General features: G+C 38.5%; 1 protein-coding gene across 1 annotated transcript in view; it reads left to right on the top strand.

Moving 5' to 3' along the window:
* Positions 1-13379, top strand: part of LOC126095361 (protein unc-13 homolog C) — a 657358-nt gene that overhangs the window by 507971 nt on the left and 136008 nt on the right. The window contains exon 19 of the mRNA XM_049910168.1: positions 8682-8866. Within this exon, the coding sequence (XP_049766125.1) occupies positions 8682-8866 (185 nt within the window). The remainder of the gene's footprint in view (positions 1-8681; positions 8867-13379) is intronic.

Here is a 13379-nt window from a genome sequence, read left to right as displayed (position 1 = left end):
AAACATATATTAACATATAGTATCCTAATGTATTATATTGCAAAGATTGGTTAAGTTTACTTCACTCCATTGCTCAATGTTTTCAATTTAACACAAATAGCAAGATTACTGTTTAGGTATTCATTTATAGAGTAAAAACAGTGACACAACAAATATGACTTCACAACTTTGTTAAATGTTATGTTGTCTTTGATAGACTTAATACTAGTGGGAAGATTGTTCAACAGTTGGAGGTCCATGTGGAAAGCTCCCTTCTTTCACAGTTGAGTGTTTGTTCATAAAACATGCAGATTTGAGTTTTTCCTGGTGTCGTGTTTATGTATTTCATTATTTTTTATGACTCTGGAGTCAGTTGGCATTATGTGGTTTCTGAAATATTTTAGAGACTCGAGAATGTAGAGGCAAGGCAGTGTAAGGGTTTGCTCCCCATAATGATCCTCATTGCTCTCTTCTGGATATTGAATTTGCTCAGGGCAGTTGGAGAATTTCCCCAGAATATCACACCATGTTTTAGGTGGACTTGTATGTAAGTGTAGTGGACGCTGGTTACTGTTTCCAGGATAGCACATGATTTCAGTACACTCAATGCACAACAGCCAGTACTAAATATGAAATTTACCTTTCCTGTATGTGTATTCCATTTTAGGTTATCTTTTACCCACAGATTCAGGAATTTGAAAAGAGTGTCAGTATCTATTGGCTGGTTACTTACAGTACAAGTGGCTGAGAGGAATTTGCATGTTGCTCTGTGTGAAAGTTCATGGAAGCTGTCTTTTTGGTGTTGATAGTTAATCTGTTGATTTTAGCCCAGTTACTGAGTTGTTCAGTGGCCAAGTTCACAGCTTTTTGCACAGCCTCTATATTCTTCCCTTGAGGAGTACAGTTGTGCAGATATTATTGTTTTGTGTGCATCTACATTCAGACTCAGGTCATTAATATACAGGAGGAAAAGTAGAGGTCCCAATACTGAGACCTGTGGTAAATCTTGCTTTACAGTTTTTTTACTTGATAGGATTTCTGTTATTGAGTTGGTTTGTCTATTAGTGTATTTCATGCTGATTCTCTGCATCCAATTGGTTATGAATGAAGCAATCCAAGTGTTTGCAATTCCTCTAATACCATAGTGTTCTATTTTTTCCAGCAATATTTTGTGGTCAACAGTGTCAAAAGCCTTTAACAGATCCAGAAATATGCCTGTTATGGGTTGTTTTTTATCTTTAAGATCTAATAGCTTATTTATGAAATCATATACTGCAGTTTCAGTAGATTTGTTGCTTCTAAACCCATGTCATGCTAAACTTAGTATTTTTTTTTTCTTTTTTTCCCATGTAGTCCATCAGTTTTTTGTACATTATTTTTAAAAAACTTTAGAAAAGCAGGATGAGATTGAGATAGGCCCTATATTCACCTTTTTGGAGACAGGAATTACTTTAGATAGTTTCAGAGCTTCAGGGAAAGTACCTGCCTGGAAAGAACAGCCACAGAGCAAGTGTGTGTACACAATTTTTGATGACAGCTGCTGGGAACCACCAACTCCAGTTGAATATGAATTTTTTAACTCTCTGAGGGCTTTTGCAACATCATTTTCAGTGACTTTGGTAATGAAAATTGACTTTGCACATGTGTGACATTTTTCGTTTGCTGGTTGGTAGTTTGTGTTAAGATTATTTTTGACCAATTTTTCAGCTATGCTTGTAAAGAATTTGTTTAAAGACTTCACCACAACTTGGGTATTAGATATAGATTCATTGTTGAGTTTGATTTCTATGTTCATGTGTGTAGCTTTGATTTCCCCTCTTTCTCTTTTTATAATATTCCACATCCTCATCATTTGCATCCTTTTTGTCTGTCTTATCACTCTTCTTAGGTTCAAATGGTTCAAATGGCTCTGAGCACTGTGGGACTTAACATCTGAAGTCATCAGTCTCCTAGAACTTAGAAGCAGGATTCAAACCTGCGATTGTAGCAGTTGTGCGGTATCAGACTGTAGTGCCTAGAACCCCTTGACCACAATGGCCAGCATTCTTCTTAGGATACATGTGTAGTTTTTATAGTATTCTGTTAATTTGGGGGGAGTCACTACTTTGTTTATATAACATGTGGAGTATTCTTTTATGTTTGCAAGAGATTTTTATAGCTAATGTAATCCAACTCTTGTTTCTCTTATTATTGTTTGTTCTTACTTGTTCCCCTATTATTTCTGAATCCAAGCTGTTGCTCCTCTAATTGGTGTTCTAGAATTATCCACAATCTTTTTTCTGTGACCTTTTCCATTATCTTAAGGCGGTATGATAACAGTGTGATTCCTCAGTAGTTGTTGCATTTCTTTCTATTACATTTCTTGGACAATTATGTTATAATACATTTTTTCCAATCATCCAGCACTTTTTTTTCTTTCCATGTCACACCAAGAACCTGGTGTAACCATTGTATTCCATGGATTCCTGTTCATTTAATCATATCTACTGTCAGCTCATCTACTCCAGCCACCTTACCACTTTTCATCTGTTTCAGGGAATTCTCAGTTTCTAACCAAGAGACTGGATCCTTCTCCTCCTCTAATTCCATGACTTTGGTGTCATTTTCTTGTGCACCTTCCCCATTCAGTAAGATTTCAAAATAATTTTTCATCTCTTGTCTGATACCTTCTATGTCCCTGATAATATCCCCAAGCTCTGTTTCAGTTGCTTTTATGTCCTCTCTGTCAGATCTGTTACTTTTCAATAACCCATATAGTAGTTTTTGGCTGCCTTTGCTATACTGATCTAGTTTCTGGGTGAATATTCCCTGACTCTTCTCCCTGGTTCTGATGTCTTTTTTCAAACACCATGTTTTTCTTTGCCGTATTACATTTTTTAATTGCGTCTTTTACTCTGTTGTTCCACCAATTGGTTTCTTTGTCTTTTGACTTTACTCTTTGTTTTGCTGCATATCTGCACAGCACTATTAACTATAGATGTTTTAAATAGGTTCCACTCTTCCTCTACATTACCCCTTTCAATTTTTGGCAATTTTTGTGCTATTAGATTTTGTAAACTTGTCTTATTTTTTTTCTTCTTTCAACTTCCACTCTTCAATTTTGGCATTCTTTGTACAACATTCATACTTTTCTTCTTATAATTTAGATCAGCTGCTAGTAACCTGTGGTCATTATCCAAGTGCTCACTTGGTATGACTTTAGTGTCCCTTACTTTTCCTCCAGTTAATTTGTCTGTTATTATATAGTCTATAACTGTCTTAGATTGGCCATCCCAGCCATATACAATAATTTTGTGGCTATCTTGTTTCTTGAAGAATGTGTTATTCACTAAAAGATGATTCCTTATGCACAGATTTAGAATTTCTTCACCCTCAACATTTTGTCTTCCATATCCAAAAGGGCCCATCACCTCTTCATATCCATTTCTATCTGTGCTGATCTGAGCATTCAGATCCCCAATTATCATAATGTTATCTTCTCTTACTTGGTCTTCCAGTTCTTCAAGGAATTTCATTTTTTCTTCCTCACTTGCACCCTTGCTAGGTGCATACACTTGGAGTATAGTAAAACTATTCTTTCCCAAGTTCACTTGTGCTCTAATTATCCTTTCACTTACAAAGCTCACACCAGTAACTGTGTCAATGTTTTTGTGAAACACAAACCCCACTCCATTTTTTTCCTCTTCTTGTGACCCTGCCAATACAGTTTGCACCCACCTCTCAGCACTTTAGAGTTTTTTCCCTTCCATTTGGTCACACTCAATCTAAGGATACGAATCTTTCTCCTCTCCATCATGTCTACAGTCTCTTCAGTCTTTGCTGTCAAGGTTCCCACTCTCAACTTCTTTTTGTCTTTTTGTTGTGTTCTAGTTTTCTGTTCCTATTTAGTGCATCTTCTTGTGTTCCTTGGAGGCACTAGACAAAGGAAAATGTATAAGTCATATTCCTTGACTTTACCAAAGCCTTTGACACAGTAGATCTCACAGTTCTGCTAAATACACTGGACACTGGATCCACTAGCAAATAAGGGGTAGGGAGTTTAGCAAATAACTTCTACCTGTAAACCCGAAAAACAGAGTGCAACGGGTGGGGATCTCTCAAACTAACTCCAGTCTTACCTCCTATCTAACCCAAAATACATTAATATTGGAGTCTCCCAAGAAAGTCTGCAGAGCCCAATATTCTTCTTGATACATATAAATGAGTTACCCCTGTAGTCTAACACAGTGAAACAGTACTATTTGATGATGACAGTAATACTCTAATAAATAATGAACTACCAAGTGTACAAAATGAAAAATTTGGAGAAATGCTCATTCATGTATGCACGTGAATAGAAAACACCAAATTAATTTTACATGGAGAAAAGGTGACTCTCCAGAAGTCAATGATGAGCTCAAAGAATATGTATCAAGGATAAAATTTCTACAGATGCGTATGACCCACAACTAAAGGTGTCTCAACGTGTTACTGCCCCCAAGAAGTGAATATTTCAGCAGTTTATAAACTTAGAATAATAAATTTGGTGTATAGTAGCTCATATACTAGAATAATATGTATTGCACTTGTTCATTGTATAATTAGTTACAGCACAACCTTCTGAGGAACTATTGAGCAGAACATACAAACAGTCTGTAAGCTACATCGAGCAAAATAGTGAGAGTCCTGGGAAGACAAGATATAAGATTTAGTTTCAAATCTCCTAAGGAGATCAAGGAGATGTTATTAAGGACAGTCTCAACTTCAGGATTCCTGGGAGTTTCAACATCCCTTGAGGTTGTGGAAGCAATTACATTGGTCAGTTCATCCACACCATTCCCAACCACTGTGCAGAACATCAATGACGTATAAAAATCAAGAACTGGAGAACTCTTCAGTTGCTGAGCACATCCTCACAACCAAACATAAAATACTCTTTGACAAAACAGAAGTTTTGTCCCAGGCTCTACATACTGGGACTCTGTAATTAAAGAGGCTGTAGAAATAAGAATGTGTGAGAAATCTTCAACCATGACAGTGAATACAATCTTAGTAGTGTACTGAAACAAGCTCTTGATGCAGAGAAGAGCCAGAGATATTTGTCTCATCACCTGTCACAGCTTAACATAATTACTGACCAATCAGTAGCAGTCTGTGGGCTGACAGGCCACTGCAGCAGCAGTTTTGACAAACCAGTTGGTCCTGATGAAGATGATGGAGGTTACTGTTGAAAGTTCAAGGTTTGCCCTGAATTGGCACAGTAAGAAATCTAAGAACGTTTTATGTAACTTCATGTACAGCCTGTAAGCTGCAAAAAAAGGACTGTACAAAAAGCAAAAAGAGAAATCACTGCACTGAATTGTTTAAATCTATGGGAACTTTCGCTGTTCTATGTGAATACATTTTATGAACAGCGATCCACATAAAGAAAGACATCAACCAGTATGCAGCAGAAGAGATCTCTACATGAACACAGAACCAGATCCAGCTACCAGTTTTATCCTAGAAGGAGAAACAAAACAAAATCCCGAAGTAGTGTGATAAAGCAAAGTTTTGGTTCAGTCAGGACCAACTGACTACCGTGTCATCCTCTGTAACTAGCATTGTTTGGTGGGGTATGGAGAGACACAGAATCAGCATGCTGCTCTCACAGCCTTTGTCAGAGTTACTGACCATGGAGCCACTAATTCTAATTCCAAGTAGTTCCTCAATTGGCATCACAAGGCTGAGTGCACCATGCTCCAGTCCTCCCTCCAAGGAAAAATCCCTGGTGCACCAGGTATCAAACCTGAGTCCTCCACATAGCAGCCAGACATGCTGAACCCTGAGCTACAGAAGTGGACAAATTAGAATTCTGTATACAAGGGCTGATCAACAAAGACCGAGAAAGACTTAATTTTTTTCCACGCATAGTTATTACAGCATTTAAATTTTAAGCTTATTTTTTTTCATTGTGCTCCACTCCTACTTGAATACACTTTTTATAGTGTCTCTGCCAGTCTTCAAGCTTACGGTCCATGCCATTCTATGTCAGACTCTTGAGAATCACCTCACTTTTCTTACACACTGCTTCAGAGTTCTCAAATGGAATGCCCTGAAGCTGTGTCTTTAGAGGAAGTTCTGGTCATTTCCTTGCAATATGCTTACTCAGTTTAGCCAGTACCAACATTTAGTATGGTGTTGTAACATTAGTGTGAGGAGGAACTGCATGCTGGTAAATCAGCAGAGAGACACAGCTCCTCATGACTCATCTGCATTCGCACAGACTTTTGTTCAAGAGTCAAAAAATGTGGCACTCGGTGGGCACAAACACGTCATGTGGAGATGATCGTGCACGATCATAAAGACACTGCCATACGGAATCCTAAATACTTCACTGAGTTTCCGTAATGTAATCCACTTGTCCTCATGGACAATCACAGCAGCTCTGTTGATATTGACTTCAGTCACAGCAGAAGCCAAAACACCAGGCTCACCTTACTTAACACAGACATGACAGCCTTCTTTGTAGTTATTGAACCACCTAAACACTGTTGAACATCAATCCTGCATCCAGCCATCCCGATTTAGGCTTTCCGTGATTTCCCTAAATCGCTCCAGGCAAATGCCAGGATGGTTCCTTTGAAAGGGTATGGCTGACTTCCTTCCCCATCCTTCCCTAATCCGATGAGACCTATGACCTTGCTGTTTGGTCTCTTCCCCCAAACAAGCAAACCCAACTGTTGCACAAGTTGGTGCATCTTCACTTTACACTTACTGTAGCTTTTCATAAGTTTCAGTGACTGTTTGGTTCAAATGAACACAGTTTTATTGCACTGTACTGCTCCTCTCGCATCAACTCTATAGTTTGGTTTGCTAAATTCATAGAGCCTACAAAATAGAACGTTACTACCAGCCTACCAATACAAGAGTGCTGTCACCCATGGACACTTAAAAAAAAACCACTTTTTTCAAATACTCATTGTACAGACAGGAAAGTGTCACAGAAGCTACAGGAAAAAAACAGTCTCCTGTCTTTGTTGATCAGCCTTTATAATGGAATGATTTTGTACAAAAAACTTCATTGTGGATGGTCATCTCCATATGACCTGTTTGTGCCCACTGAGTGCCACATTTTTTGGCTCTTGAACAAAAGTCTGTGTGAATGCAAATGAGCCATGAGAAGCTGCATCTCTTGAACAATAGAAAATCCACGATAGAATGTAACAATATTATGAAAAGGAAAATTGCCACTCACCATAGAGCATGGATGATGAGTTGCAGATAGGCACAATAAAAAGACTGTCAGAAATAAAGCTTTTGGCCAGTAAGGCCTTCATCAAAAATAGATCTCTCTCTCTCCTCACACACACACACACACACACACACACACACACACACACACACACACAAATATACACACTAACGCAACTCACACATACAACTGCAGTCTCAGGCAGCTGAAGCAACACTGCGAGCAGCAGCACCAGTACATGATGGGAGTGGCAACTGGGTAGGGGTAAGAAGGAGGCTGGGGTGGGGAAGGGAAGGGATAGTTTAGTAGGAGTGACAGCACTGAAGTGAAGTGCTGCTGGGGAATGCGCAGGACAAGGTGGAGAGAGGGTAGGTCAGCTGTGTGCAGTCGGGAGGTCAGATGGAGGGCTGGGGGGAGGGGGGGGGCAGTGGAAAAGAAGAGAAGCAAAAAGGCTGGGTGCAATGGTGGAATGAGGGCTGTACAGTGCTGGAATGGGAACAGGGACTGGATGGGTGAGGACAGTGACTAACAATAGGTTGAGGCCAGGAGGGTTATAGGAACATAGGATATATTGCAGGGAAAGTTCCCACCTGTGCAATTCAGGAAAGTTGGTATTGATGGGAAGGATCCATATGACACAGGCTGTGAAGCCTATGTTTAAAAGGGAAATACATGTTTCAGGAATATCCCAAAGATTAGCTGTTAGAAAAAATATGTGCAAACGCTGACAAGGATTACTTGAAATGATAAATTATGTTGACAATTATATTGATGATTAACTGCCATGATTAAGGTGCATCTTACAATACATCCACTAGAATAATAAAATATGATATACAGACACCTAATATAGTAAAGCAAATAGTGCATGCATTTATGTATCTTTACTGGTAAGCATTTATAGGTTTGTGTATCTGTATTGTGTAGATTTATATGTTGACAACATCCATACAATTCATGTTGTCTGCGGGTGAAAAAATAATTAATAAATAGGAAAAGTTTTAATTCCAGAAGCTCAGGACTAGTATCTCATATTATAACTGGAGATAAAAATTTATTGTACGAGGAAACAATACATACATTTCTATCGTCATCTCATTCCTTGTTATGTTTGTACTAAAAAGCAAAGAGAATAAGGATTGTGGGAAAAATTATGTACACTTACTTCACTGTAAGCAGTCACTCTTTTATAACATAGAACAGTGGTCACAGATTGATATGGTAGAGTATGCTTCAAAATAATGGAAAAAAAGGATTCTACACAATGACATTATTCCTCCTAACAAGTTAGCCAATGAGTAGTGAATTCATCATATCCAGGAATTTTTCAAGGTTTCAAGAAGTCTGATCATCTGCAGAACTTCTACCAGGAACATCCCAGTTCCTGTCTTCATACATGGAAAAACTAAGCAACCTAACTACAGTTATTGTGCCGTATGACACTAAAAACAGTATTTGAATTTCCGTTAACAGAAATATTTGTTCACAGTTGTCTGCAGCAACAATGTGGAGCCTTTTTGCTGTCGATATGAAGTATGCTTTAGAAGAACATGAGCAGCACCGCCTTTGCAAATCATCAGCATACATGAACTTACACTTCAAAGTGAAGTGGTTACACACTAATTATGTGAAGGATGTGCCTCCATATAAAGGATCGGTTCCAGAGTATCCAGCGTAAGTACAATATACATTATTTGTAGCAGTAAAATGACAGAAATATTTAAGGAAATTCTTTGTGAAGTGCTTTTATAGGTCTTCAGTAGGTAAAGTGCTAACTTATAATATCCAGTGCATTCTCATCAAAGTTTCCAAAGGTGGCAGAAATGTGTGCGTGGGGTGTGCTTGCTTGTGTGAATGAAAATATGTGTGTGTATTTCCTTTTTTGATGAAGGCTATGACTGAAAGCTATTGTGTAAGTGTCTTTCTGTTGTGCCTGTCTGCAACTTAACGTATCATCTTTATGGTAAGTAGCAGTCTATCTTTTGCTTAAATTGTTTATATTCCAACCTGGAGTTCCCATATTTTAAAATGCTAACTTAAATGTCATAAAATGGCTTGCATCCAAAACAAGTATAGGAAAAAGAAATACCCAAAAAAGATCAATGAAGATTAATTTTAAGAATGGTGAGTTCTTTTAAGTGTTCCATAGAGGTTAGTCTGAAATGAAATAGGAAAGTCACTCAATACTCTGATAAAGCAGTCTGTTCTCTCCAACCTGTGACACAGGGTCCTGAACGACTTTTCAGTTTTATCTCTGAATAAGCTCATTTCTCCCATCTTTTCCTCTCGTACACAGGACAAAGGAATCCACACTTCTGAAAGCTAGCATTTGTGTCTCATATTGTTTCTGTCTTGTCTGTTCCCTCCCCATAAGTAAACTGTTTTCCATGTGCATTTGCTTGTAAGTGTACAATCAGTTCTATTAGACAGATGCTCATGTTCTCTTTTTTGTAAATTGTTAGTTGGGGAAATTATATGTCATAATTCCATACTTTTACAGTTTTTATTTTGTATTGTAGTCACATAATATTGTGATTGATTAGATTTAAGTCATGGCAATATTGTTGCTGCCCTGGGGTGTTTGTTATTTGTTTGATGTTGTGGAGGTTTATCATTTAGTTTTTGTTATTACTGAATTTTTGTAACTATACTTAGGTACAGTAGCTCAGTGTTTCATTGGAGGTTTTCCTGTTGCTGTTTCTTATATGAAAAAAAAAACAATAGGACAAACAGTTTCATAAAAGGACTTTCTGCAGTGTTTTACCCTGTGAGAGAGTACACAAGATAGTAAAATTATTCATCATGGTTGCCCTACTATGCCGTTTTCTAGGCTCTACAGCTCCAGGTGGGACTAAACAGAACCATCTGTTTATCATCAACTTCTATCTCATAAGTAGTTCACAAACTAATTTTTCATTAATTCTCTGGTTGGATAGATTTTGTGCCTGTTACATTTCCATCTGAATGTTTAGACCACTTTTTGTGTAATATGCCCACTGCTCACTGCCCACTGCTCACTGCCCACTGCTCAACAAGGTTCAAGGTAAGAGTCCTGATGCAACATAAAAGTAAAACACCACTGGTTTAGCTCAGATGCTTTGCTAATATTTGCAGAGTTGACTTGTGTGAGATAATACAAGGCGTGTTTTTTAAGTAAGGTCTGTTTGAACATAAGTACACAATGAAAGATTATTTCAAAAAAGTAAATTTGTTTTCATAAAGTACATACCTCACTCCATTTATCAACATAGTTGCCAAGTTTGTTCAAACATGTATCATACCTCTCAACCAATTTTAATATACCCTCTTCTTAAAAACTTGCCTCCTGCTCCGATAACCAAGAATTTACTGCCATTTTCATGTCATCGTCATTATTGTAACGGTTGCCACTGAGGTGTTCTTTGAAGTGGAGGAACAGATGGTAATTGCTCGGCACAAGGCAGGACGGTAGGGTGGGTGGTCTGAAACTTCCCAGTCAAAACTGTCCAGTAAATCGTGGGTCTGACCTGCAGCGTGAGGTCTTGCATTGTCGTGGAGGAGGACAATTCCGTTTCTCAGCATGCAATGTCTTTTGTTTTGAATTGCTCTGTGTAGCTTTCTCAGGGTTTGGCAGTATGCTTCTGCATTGATAGTGGTTCCTTGTTGCGTGAAGTTGACCAACCAAACACCATGCTTATCCCAAAACATCAACACTATGATTTTGCACTGGGACAGTGTCACCTTTACAGGTGAGGGTGTGTGTCTCCATTCCATGCTGTGTTGCTTCGATTCAGGTGTGATATGTGAAACCCATGTTTCATCTCCAGTTATGATCTGACCTAAGAAGCCATCACCTTCTTTGTGATAATGAGTCAAGAACTTCATCACACACTCAAACCTTTGGTTTTTGTGGTCCTCTTTTAGGAGTTTCGGGACCCAACGGGAGCATTGTTTCCTAAACTTTAGGTGTTCAGAAACAATGTTGTAAAGCACTGATCTCAACACATAAGGAAATTCATTTGAGAGACCTGTTATTGTGAAGCACCTTTTCTCACAAATCCTCACTTCAACTGAAGCCACCAAATCGTCTATAATTAAAGAAGGGTGACCAGAGCGGTCCTCATCATGGACCTTGTCATGGCCGTCTTTGAATTCTCATAGCCACATACGCACTTTGCATCCACTTGTAACAGTATCATCATACAATTCACAAATCTGTTGATGAATTTCTGCAGCAGACAGGTTCCTTGCTGACAAAAACTGTATCACTGAGTGAACCACACACGCTCCGGGCGAGTTGATAGTCTTAAACATTTTTAAAGCACAGAACACAACTGTACATGTTAGCAGCAGAGCTAAAACTGAGCACAGTTGTTCCCGAGGCTTGCTGGTACACGATGCAGGTGCTCATTGCAGTATGTGCATGAACTACTAGTGTCTATAACAAAATGGACCTTACTTAAAAAACATGCCTTGTATCTTGTCAGAGAAATTTTCCTTCTTATTAAATGACTGTCTCCAGTACATATAAGTTATAAACACATCTGTAACAGGCCTCTAACGGATAAAATGAGGTATATCTGTGTAACTATTTACAATAGTATGACCACAAGTAACGAATGTCAATGCTGGCACAGATTAGTTAATAGTTTAGGGTTGGTGCTTGTGACTTGAAATTTCATTGGAGTCATTGCATAGGGGCAGAAAGGATTCCCAATTGGATACACAGATTATGTATAAAAGAGAGGATAAGAGATGAAGTTTTGTCCCCTTTTAGGTGGAGACTGAGGTTGTGAAAATTGAAATGCAACGGCTTCAGAGGAGTGGCGGGGAGGGGGGGGGGGGGTGAGAATGGGGTGTGGGAAGGGTAACAGCAGAGGTACCAAAAGAGAATAATTTGGATAGTTCTGTTACCATTGAGCAAAAGGACATGTATAGCCTGTTGAAGGGTAAGGGACTCATTCAGCTGCAGAAGAAAGTAGTGCAGAGCAGACAATCAATAAGAACTTAAGAGACAGATTGGAAACTAAGTTGAGTATAAAAGAAAGGTCTTGCTGTTAGGTAGCAGTGATGGATGATAGGCAAACACATTCAGAAAAAACTATAATCAGAGCACCAGGTCACAAGTATTGTTAAACTTGGTACTAACTGTGGCCAAATAGTAGACGATATTGAGGCAGCAACTAGGGATCTGAATGAAGAGAATCAGGTATTGATAGTCAGGAGACCAAGCAGGAACCTGACCAAAAATAGAGAATATAGTACCAGGAGTCACCCAGAGGAGCTAGATGAAGCAACATCATACACATGTTGACTTTAATGAGGTTCTGCAGCAGCACAGCCAGTCCTGGATGAACAAAACTGTCAGGCAACTTAACCAAGAGCTGACTGGGTTGCTGCTGACTGTGGATAAAGCTTACATTGGTGCTATGCCTGTTGCTGCTGGGGAAAGATAAATTGGCTGAACTGATTTGCTGAAAATATAAGATTGGCACCATTGCTAGTAGTAGAATTCCTGTGATTACAGATGTAAGAGGTAAGCCTTTATCTGGAAGGATGAGTTGTCATTTATATAGAAAATAAAATGAAGTTCACGTTTATTCGTATCAATAGGTTATGCCTAGATCAACAATCAAAAGCCTGTGCTTATGAGCTAATGCTGCCAGAAAACTCATTTGTGATTGTTTCAGTGTATAGAGCCCCACTGGGAAACTTTCACATATTGATACAAAAATTTAGTTCATTATTATGCTACACAACAGACAAATTTTTTTCTGAAAAATTTTGATAAAAGGAATGATTTGGAAATGTTACTTAACACTTACAATATGTGCTCTGTTGTTAATTTTCCCACCAGGATTACACAGGAAGGTAGTACATTAATAGACAATATTTTTGTAAATGAACACTTAAATCAGTGATAGAAATGTGTCTTAGTAATGAACAGTCTCCATGACCATAATACACGACTGGTTAGCCTAGAATCTTACCTGGTTACAATGACTGTTCAATCATCCAGTGTTTACACTCCTTACACCAAGCGAGGCATCGTTTGACGTTTACTGGCGTGATGTGTGGCTTATGAGCAGCTGCTTGACAATGGAAACCACATTTTCTCACCTCATGCACAGTTGTCATAGTACTTGCAGTGGATCCTGATGCAGTTTGGAATTCCTATGTGATGGTCTGAATAGATGTCTGCCTATTA

Source organism: Schistocerca cancellata, chromosome 8 (assembly GCF_023864275.1).
Source record: "Schistocerca cancellata isolate TAMUIC-IGC-003103 chromosome 8, iqSchCanc2.1, whole genome shotgun sequence".
Taxonomy (NCBI): domain Eukaryota; kingdom Metazoa; phylum Arthropoda; class Insecta; order Orthoptera; family Acrididae; genus Schistocerca; species Schistocerca cancellata.
The sequence above is the reverse complement of the archived record's forward strand: the minus strand, read 5'-3'. Positions and strand labels throughout refer to the sequence as shown.